Raw genomic sequence first — 10,234 nt, forward strand, 5'->3', positions numbered from 1 at the left:
ACACAGAAGAGGGTACAATATGGGGTTGACAGGTGTCCCCACCCCAATATAACACATCCTGATATCCACCTCCATATCACTCCTCCCAAAAAGTTATCCTGCCCCACCACAACCATCCCCATTTATCCCCCCAATCTCCCCTCACACCCCTCTGCTCTAATTCACTATCACCTCCCAGCAATCATTTGCATGTGTAATTTATTTTCTTTCTAAAAATATTTTGAGCACCCATTGCATTTTCTGCTGTATTGAGATTACACCTCCCCACAATTAAAACAAAAACAACATCTTTGACACAGGCAGTTTGTAGCAACATGCCTTCTTTATTTCAGGTTTTTGCCTAGCACTGGATTTGAGCTCCCAGTACCTGGGTGTTGTTGAGGTTCAATGGCACACAAGTCACGTGCGTCATGGTAGCAATGGCCTCTCTTTGCACACATGCAGTGTAATCAGTTTGGCGTATGAGACTTTGGAATGTCTGGTTCTCAGTTTAGGCATGTACCTAACTCTCTTTCTAATACTATTCTGACTTTTGCTTCCCCCAAAAGGACAAGGGGATGCTAGGCACTCTTTAGAAGTAACCCTCAAGCAGCAACCCTGATCCTTTGGGCCAGGATCTGAACAATGGTTTCACCTCCAGTTTCATGCAAAGATATATTGGTAAAATGTCAACCTTAAGAAAATCGGGAGGGGGGGGAGAAGAGAGAGGAAGCGGGGTAGTCAGAGAGTGTTGTATCTCAGGAATTCCTTGGCCAAATGACCCCAAAAATTGGAGCACTAGCTCAAGCCAGCACCCTCATGAGGCACACCAAAATTTTAAGGCAATCAATCAGAGTAAGCATACAAATTTTAGAACACTTATAGTCAAGCTATAAACAGAAAGTTGGTCCAAACCTTAACTACAGTAGGCAGGGCAGTCCACTATAATGTTATGTTCAGGCTGCACCCCTGGTACCTGTGACAGAACAAATTACTTTGTTATATTAAGTCATTCAGGATCTGTTAACAAGCGGGTATAGTTGTGAGACAGTGTCTTAATTAAGCGATAGGAGAGTATTCACTTTCACTAAATTATGGACCACCACCACACTGGAATTACACAGAGACAGCCCAAAAAAGGCGTTTGGCTAAGAATGTGCAAAATGTAGTTACTTTATTCCCATCACTGCTTCTGTTAAGAAACAAATGACAATCTAAAACCCAGTCAATTTGAGTAGTGCAGCTTTATTTTAAAGTAGTTTGTGGTTTTGACAATCTTTTCATAAAAACTTGTGCAATCACAGATTATCCTTCTGAAAATTGCTACTGGACATGTTACAGAGCAAGTGGTAGACAGATCTGCTCAAACACATGCATCATTAGGCAAGAAAAAAAAATAAGTTAACTCATTCTCTTTATAGGACTTTCCCCTAATCAAAGATCCTAGTACTAAACATTTACAGTACCTTCCATGACAGGAGAAACTTAGAAATCCACCATTTTATCGTCACATCTAAGGGAATTTAAAATGGTGTGTGTGCGCATTTTACTTCACTGTACCTATAACTTAATTAAAGTAATAGGTCTGAAACATGATGCATAGAGGTACCTGCAAGATACTTAGAAAGTCTGATTAAAGCTCAGTCAGTTAGTTCATTTTACCCTTCTTTAAATGTGATGTAAAAATAAAAATAGTAAGCTTATACCTTTCACATGAAGGCCTGAAAGGTTTTATATTTCAAGAAAAGGAATACGTTATGCTTTCTCTTTACATAAATGCTGGTGCTGTCAATCCCTAATATTATGATTGGAAAACCAGGAGAATTAGTGAAATTAGGTAACTGTCCAGAGGGCTAAGCAATTTGAGAGAGGAAGAAGTTTTTAGGCAGATGAGTCTTAAACGCTGCCGGATTAAGGTGTTTAGACTCAATATACATCTCTCAAGATTCCCAAGTCCTCAAGCAAATCCAGGGAAGCCCGAACTTGACATTGTTGAAATTTCCAGATTTTGAACGTTTTGAGCATCAGTTAATATTTTAAAGAGTCCATACTACTATACAATCACTTAAGTCAGTTTTGACACAATCCGCAAAAGTCATACATGAAGTCCTAGAGTCACTATATGACTTCTCATCATAATGGACTCCGAGGTAGGGCTGGAGTTTGAACCTTGGCTTTTGCCAGTTTGCTTGTTATTTGAAACCTAAGCAGGAATTAATCTAGCCTGAAACAGAAGACAAGAAACTCACACCCTTTCACCTTTCAGAACTACTTTCCTTTTCTTTTACAATACCCTGTCTCCTTAGACAGCCACCTTTTGGAGGTAACCATGCAAATTCTCCCATCTGTGGAGGAAAATGAAAAAAAATTCATCCACATAATAAAATTATTAACAAATCCCTTTTACTGGAGAAAACTGACACAGGAGCAACCCTTAAAAAAATTTTAAAAGTAAGAGTGTTACCAAGTTTACAGAGGTAGCAAATACCATCTAGCACCAGTTTTTAAACTCTCAGTTCTCTACCTTCCCCTTGCTCTCAGCAGTCCCCCCTCCCACCCACTGGACAAAGAAACTTCACACCACCTGTTTTACAGTACCAAGGTGACAGCCTCTAATATACACACACTACAGATATTACTGGGTATCAGACCTCATACATACTAGACTCAGTGGAAATACATATGGTACAGGTCTTCAGTTAGCTGCTATGCTCCTATCACTTTGATGAACAGAGACATAACGCCAGGATAAAGAGTTTGTTCAGATGTGCCCTTCATGTTTGCTGGCTGTTATCAAAGAAAGACCTCTTATTTCTTGCTAGTCAAATACACATTTCAGAGAAATCTGGACCTTCTCTGCATTTTACCAAAAAACCCCAACTATTTCTCTCCACTTAATTTTTATGTTTGGTATACAACCCATTCTTACCCACCCCCTTCACTACTAATGTAAACAAACAAACAACCTGATGCTTGTGTATCAAGTTTTGACAAATGGAAGAAATCAACATACCGTTAAAGAATTCTGGCTCAGTCTACTATAACACTTCAAACATTAAAAAAAAGCAGCAGCTAGCAATCACATATGTCTCGTGCATCAGTGCTATAAGTTTTACTCCCAGATCTTCACTATATTCTATTAATCTACCCTACAACACTTAAAGTATAGCTTTGATCCTGATTTTGTAACTGGTCTTGAAAAATGGAAGAGACATTGAATATATTTAATGATCTCAGCAACACTGAAAATAATCTTCTAAGCCTCAGTTACCTAAACAACATTCATGTGCAACAGACTCCCTTCGCTGCTCATCATAAGATCTACCACGATGCAGCTACAGTTCTCCTGTGATGCTCATCCGTCATTCAATATTCACTGGGGTTGAACAACTTTGCCATAACCTCCTCTCCCAGCATCATAGTCCTGCCGATATTCATCTCGGACCTGGATGTGGGGGGGAAAAAGTGAACTATTAGAGCAGTGGTTCCCAAACTTGTTCCATCACTTGTGCAGGGAAAGGCCCGGCGGGCTGCGCCAGTTTGTTTACCTGCCACATCCGCAGGTTCAGCCAATCGCGGCTCCCAGTGGCTGTGGTTCACTGCTCCGGGCCAATGGGAGCTGCTGGAAGCGGAGGCCAGTACGTCCCGCAGCCTGCATCGCTTCAAGCGGCTCCCATGGACCTGGAGCAGTGAACCACAGCCACTGAGAGCCGTGATCAGCTGAACCTGAGGACGTGGCAGGTAAACAAACCAGCCCGGCCCGCCAGGGGCTTTCCCTGCACAAGCAGTACAACAAGTTTGGGAACCACTGTATTAGAGCATTCCAGCAAGTAAACTATTGCACAAGAGTTAATATACAATACCAACAAGGTAGTTGTTACCTGGGACAGGTAACAACAGTCCAGGTTATACACCAGTACAAGCTGTATAATATTTAGGAAAATTAGTGACCGTTTCCTTCTCTAGTTCATACAGCAAGAGTAGCTGAAGTGCAGCCTGCAGCATTTGGTATCACAGCATACAGCTGCCGCCTTCTTGATATGAGGGTCCTTGTGAGGCATATTAAAGATGGACCATCCCATGATGAGACCTGTAATCTACATGATCTACCCTATACACTAAAGATAAGAGCAACTGCTACTACTCCAATTTAGACAAGTTAGGTGATGTCCCATGGTTTTTGGCAGGCTACAACATAGCTCTTAGCTGGACAGCTTTTATGCTTGCTTGGCAAGTATAATTTCTCTTCCCACAGCAGCTGAACACAAGAAAAGGAACATGACATACGGTTTTATTCTTGGTGGGTAAATGTTTAAATGCATTATATAATGGTCTCTTAGATGTGATGAAATTTTACTCTGGTTATGGAAGTAAGTTAACTACTAAGTGGTCACTCAAAAGTGAAGATTCAAGAAACATCACTAATTTCACAAGCAAATAGTGAAAAACAGATTCTGAAACAACTTACCTGACCCCCTGACCTTCCACGACCATACTGTCTGCCCTCTTTAAAACCTGCATCCCAATCTGTCCTGATGATCCTATCATCAAGCCGTGTCCCATTGATGTATCTCATTGCATTTTCAGCATCTCCTCTTGAGTAGTATCTTAGGATTATGTTAAAGAACAAGGTTCAACAGTCTTTCAAACTTCTATAGAACGAAAGTATTCAAATGAAATGATCTCAACAAATATTTGATTGAGTTTGACTCATTACTTGGTTAGATTTTAAAAATCAATTCTTTTTTCACAAATCAAATAACCTGTATTTTCAAGTGTGATAAATGGCAGTAATCCAGGATTGTTATGAATGGTATGAAATATCAGATTAATTGAGCCCTATGGTTTGCAAAATAAAAAACAAACTATTAACTCAAGAAGAAACAAGCACCCACCTGGGTGCTGCATTCCATTTGAAGTTATCCCAATAAAGTCAACAGGAAAATCAACTAGCTTCAAAGAGCCCAGAATTTAACTTAGTCAAAAAGGACAGGTTTGCAGGATTACTACAATTAATTTTACAGGAAGTTTGCCTTGTATTTAATGGAAATTCAAGACAGTCACAAAAAAAAAAATACCCAGGATCTGTCTACCTAGGCACTTATGATATATTTATAATTGTGGTAGTTAAGCATCTAGAAGGTATTTGATTTAGTCACAAAAATGACAAGTTAGCTATTAAGCCACTTTCAACACTACCTGACAGAATATCATATTCTTAATACCACCCAAATATACTATCAGATCCCAAATAATTAAAATAATAGGATTCCCCAACATCCTTTTTGAGACTATTTTACAATCTACTAGATCTCACTGTTAGGAAACTTTTCCCTGATATGCATTCTTTTTCTTCATTCAGTTGTATATCATTATTCCTTGTTATACTCTACAGTCACTAAAAAGCAGGACAAAATTTGAGATCTCAGAGCTAATGTTATGTTTGTAAAAGTATGTTCTTATAAAATACAAGACCATTAGAAATATTTCCATGTATTTTTTTATTCAAATACAAATGAACTTGTAAACAAACACCGACTGTATTATTACAGTATTTCCAATCCAAACTGATTTCTACTAGTGAAAAGTGCTAGACAAGAACTGGCTCTTATGAGTACCTCAAGTATAGCTTGGGTAATACACAGTTGAGACAAATGTCAAACAGCATACATAGTTAAGAGTAAATTATAGTTAAAGATTTTTAATTACCTGTTTTTGTAATCCCAAAAAAATAGTAACAAGTCTTTTACATCTATTATCTTTAACTTGATAATATCCCCTCCAACAATTTTGGGGGCCTGAATTTAGCTATTTTATTCAAACTGATATGAGGAAACAGAGTTTGGCTTCTCTCAAGCTCCCTAAACATACATAAAAAGAAAAGGAGTACTTGTGGCACCTTAGAGACTAACAAATTTATTTGAGCATATGCTTTTGTGAGCTACAGCTCACTTCATCGGATCCACTGAATGCATCCAATGAAGTGAGCTGTAGCTCACAAAAGCATATGCTCAAATAAATTTGTTAGTTTCTAAGGTGCCACAAGTACTCCTTTTCTTTTTGCGAATACAGACTAACACAGCTGCTACTCTGCCATACATGGAACCCTTATATGCTCTACTTATATCAGCTTCTTTCTTGTACTACACTCCCCAGAACAGTGACCCAGTGCCCTGGAGAGAAATTAGCACAAAAATACCCAGTCTCACACAATAGAATCATTTCAGTTGTAGGTCCCATCTATACAGTAATATCTTGTGTTACAATTTAGTCACCCATACTTTAAAACTTAGGTTAAATCTTGCAGTATAGGTGGGACTGCAGTGTTTACCATATTCACAAAGACCTCCTCAGTCTGAGACTTTATCACTGATCTAACTCTTCAGGAGCACAGTTCAGTCTTATCTGCACTGCAAGGCTAAGCTGTATTTTAAATGGGTTGGTTATCACATTGTAATTGTACCTACAACAGAAACAAAGCCAAGCCTTTACAACTCTTTTACTCTGGTTAGGGTTGGCTAGATTTTTGGCTTCCATACCCACTGTACAGATGTTTTACTTTGCAGACAAGGATACTCAACAAAACAGAAGCCACAAGCAGTTTTCTTCACTTTGTCCAGGCCCATAATGATTTTCTTTATATCCCCACTTTTACCAAATAGTTCATAGATCTGCTCTTCTGTTGTATAGAAGGAGAGATTCCCCACATACAGGGTGCAGCTCTTTTTCAGCAGTCGCTCCTGGTCGTATCTGTTACCCTGAAATTTCAAACAGTAAAAACCAACATTTAGAGTCCACCCCATTCAATATCTTCAACAGTAAAGTGGCAACATGTGGGAGGAGTTGATCTGCAATACCTTAATAGTATGGGGAAATATTTTAGATAAGAGGCTGAACAAACACACTAGCCCACACATGCCCATTAAAAAAAAATTCTAGATCTTATGGTTATAAAGATAATCTTCCAAAAATGAACAGAATAGAATACAAGATACTTTTCCAAATTTGCAGAAAGCACCAGTACTGCTGCTGCTCAGAGCCTTGCAATGCAGTTCCAGAGTGAACTGACACGGAATCCTCTTTTCACTGCTTTTATTCCCAACTGCCAAGCAGCAGCAGAATGGGCCAATTAAACCTAAATCAGTAGAGACATCCCAGCCTCCCTCACAAGCCAAGAAGCTCAGCAACAAGAGGGAAAACAGAATGAAAGTGCCCCTTGTCTCCTCCAGGAGCCACGGGGGCTTGTGGGTATATAGCTTTTCAGATAAGCAGACATGAAGTAGACAGATGGTCATAAAGAGGAGGGCCAGCATGCCCCTTGTCCAGCAGCAGAGGTCAGCTTTCCCCTGGTCACTGCACCTGGACAGCAGAGATTCCGCTTTTTAATCAGTTTGTGAGGAAGAGTTTAATCTTGTAGCCGTTAGGCTGCTGGTAACCCCTACGTGCAGGGCCCAATATTTCCACCCCCCTCTTCCCCACTACCGCACATCCCCATCCGATCCCGCCACGCCCGACCCCCTACCCCGCCTCCCACCCCAATCTGCCAAGTCCCTGCTTCCCGCACACTCCTCCCCATCTCTCGCCCGCCCCTCCAGGTCGCCGGCTCCACGTCTCCGCCCCAGTCCCTCACCCGAAAGTGCTGGTCCCGGTACTGACTCAGCTCCACATAGGAGTCGCTGCGCAGGACGCTCAGCATCGCTACCGAGCACATGGCGGACGGGCCCCGGGCAGCGCCTCGCAGAGGCCGGCTCCGGCTCCGGCACGGGACAGCCAACCAACCGCCAACACCGGCGCACAGCTCGCGAACACGGCGGCTACTGTGCGAGCACGTGACCTAGCGCCCTGAGCAGCCAATCACAGTGGGAATCACAGCAAAGGCAAGGCCGCCTACTCTCTCCCGCCCAGGCGGGTAGGAGCCAATCCCGGAGGGAATTGGGTCACGTCTATCTTCTATTGGCCTCCTTTAGCCGGGGGCTATTCAGCCAATCCCAGCTCTGCATTGCACACGTGATGTGGTTCTTCCTCCCTGCTGGCGGCCATAGGCGCTTGTGGGTGGCTGGCGCCCGCAGGATCACTGCCGAGAGATGGTGCTGCGGCGCCTGCTCTTCACGCTGCTCAACAACCCGCGGCTCATCGAGAAGCTGTCGGAGTCGAGGCCGATCCGCGTGGCGGCCCAGGTCACTGCCTCGGCCCTGACCCGGGCCCAGCTCGGGGGTCGTGAGGCGGCGCGGCGCCTGCTGCGGGAGGGGGGCCTGGCCCGCCTGCGGGAGACCTTCCTGCGGGAGCTAAAGGATGGGGCTCGGGCCCAGGCCTGGCCCCGACCCCCTGGGAACAGGCGGGACGGGAGCGGACGCGGAAGCCAGTGAGAGGGCGGGGAGAGAGCGATTCAAGCCCCCGGACTTTCCAGCTGTGGGCGGGGGGGTTGCTCTTCCCCAGCCCGACCAAGGATCTGCGGCCAGGAGGGCTACGAGGAGGCAGCGCCGAGCCAGGGCCCGTTCGCCCCACGCGGCCCGTAGCTGCTCTCGTCTGCGCAGGGGTAGCCGGCAGCTTTGAGCCCACCCAGACTCTGTGCATCGGATTACACGCAGTAACCGGGATCTGCGTCCTTCGCCGCCCGTGAGATTCGCGCTGTCTGGACAAGGAGTTCCGCTCGACGTGCTGTGTTTAAAATAAACATCTGTGCATAGTTCTATTTCCTTCATTTCCCTACAAAATGCAGTGCAGACATCGCATGTCCTAGGGCAGTCCTTTGCTGCTTGACCAACAAATTAACACCGAATATTGTGGTGATCCGTTTGGTATTTGTTTTTTATAAAGTGGAGTGGTGGAAATAAAATGCCATGGATCCCCAGGTTTGGAATGTGGCATCTGAGTGAGGGGAAAAGGGTACAAAATCTTCTTGCCTGTGGTAGTATTTAGTTGGACATGGTTGGTGAGGTAGAATCTTTTATTCAACCAACTTAAGTTTTGAGCTAGGCAGAGCTCTGCAGTTTAATAGTAATATACATGAGGATCAGATTAATATTCTAGCAGTATAAAATAATTAAGTGGATTAAAATCAGTTGGTGAATGGGAGTTGAGCTCTAGGAGTTGATTTATTTTTAATCCATAGAGGAGTTTATAATTTTAAGCCTCTTCAGTTAAAATTTTATGAATATGATCTGACTTGGACCTGCTGATAGACCAGATGTAGTATTTCAAATAAAATGATCCTGCTGCATGCAGGGTAGATTAGGAAGGGAAGATAAGACTGTTAGGAGGCCTAGTTATAATAGTATAGATGGCACCTAACCATCTTTCCAGAATTAGGTGAAAGAAGTAATGGAGATGCTGGTATACTTACTCCAGTAGCACCAGCTGTCTTCCCTGTAGGGACAGCATCTGCCACTTTAAATGGGGACAAAAACAGATGATCTAGTTGCCCCAGAGAAAAATGGACCTCCCTGCTGATGTCCCTGCAGGCCAGGTGTTAGTTGCACAGGTTCACAAAGTGGGAAAGGACAATGGGTCCCTTCTTGCCAGTTATTCCAGAGCAGTGATTTTCAACCTATTTACCACTGTGGGCTGCATATGCAGCTCTGTTTTAGGTAGGCTGCGTCCACACAATATATATGCTTCCTGTACATCTTTAAAAAAAAAAGAAAGAAAAGAAAAGGTTAGTATTTGTTACAACATCAATATGAATCGTATCATATCTTTCATTTCAACTCTGGCAAATGTCTACCAAGAGCATTTTTAATTAGCAAAATAAGTCAGAACCTTAATTGTTAAAATTAATTTACTGTAAAGGTGGAATGGCATGATGTATTGCCACTTTCACTTCTAAGCTGCTGCTGGCAGCGCGGAGAGTATGGCTGCGGAGCCTGCCTGCAAAGATAGGGAGCCCAGCCTAGTGTGGGGTTGCCGCCCAGCCAGGGACTGACCCACAGGTTCGCACAAGTGTCTGCCTTGATGAGACAGGGTGCCCTGTCATGGGCAGAATGTGGTCCGTCCCCTTCCCCCCCCCCCCAACTGCAACTTGAGAACATTACTCCTTGTCCTGTCCTCTTCTACCACTGAGAATAATCTAGAACCATCCTCTCTGGAACCACCTCTCAGGTAGTTGAAAGCAGCTATCAAATCCCCCCTCATTCTTCTCTTCTGCAGACTAAACAATCCCAGTTCCCTCAGCCTCTCCTCCTAAGTCATGTGTTCCAGATCCCTAATCATTTTTGTTGCCCTTCGCTGGACTCTCTCCAATTTATCCACATCCTTC

At 43.3% G+C, this 10,234-nt stretch overlaps 2 protein-coding genes across 2 annotated transcripts; one reads left to right on the forward strand and one right to left on the reverse strand.

The window, feature by feature from the left end:
• Positions 1-1,204: 1,204 nt before the first annotated feature.
• NCBP2 (nuclear cap binding protein subunit 2) lies at positions 1,205-7,876 on the reverse strand. The gene is made up of 4 exons (XM_073358910.2): positions 7,610-7,876; positions 6,556-6,737; positions 4,448-4,586; positions 1,205-3,424 (listed from the first exon to the last, which is right to left on the reverse strand). Exons 1-4 carry the CDS (start codon positions 7,688-7,690, stop codon positions 3,353-3,355), a joined length of 474 nt encoding a protein of 157 aa, XP_073215011.1. The 5' UTR covers positions 7,691-7,876; the 3' UTR covers positions 1,205-3,352.
• Positions 7,877-7,984: 108 nt separating this feature from the next.
• Positions 7,985-8,665, forward strand: NCBP2AS2 (NCBP2 antisense 2 (head to head)). Its single transcript, XM_073358911.1, has one exon. The coding sequence runs from the start codon at positions 8,064-8,066 to the stop codon at positions 8,343-8,345; it is 282 nt and encodes a 93-aa protein (XP_073215012.1). The 5' UTR covers positions 7,985-8,063; the 3' UTR covers positions 8,346-8,665.
• Positions 8,666-10,234: the final 1,569 nt, after the last annotated feature.

Source organism: Lepidochelys kempii, chromosome 9 (genome assembly GCF_965140285.1).
Source record: "Lepidochelys kempii isolate rLepKem1 chromosome 9, rLepKem1.hap1, whole genome shotgun sequence".
Lineage (NCBI taxonomy): Eukaryota > Metazoa > Chordata > Testudines > Cheloniidae > Lepidochelys > Lepidochelys kempii.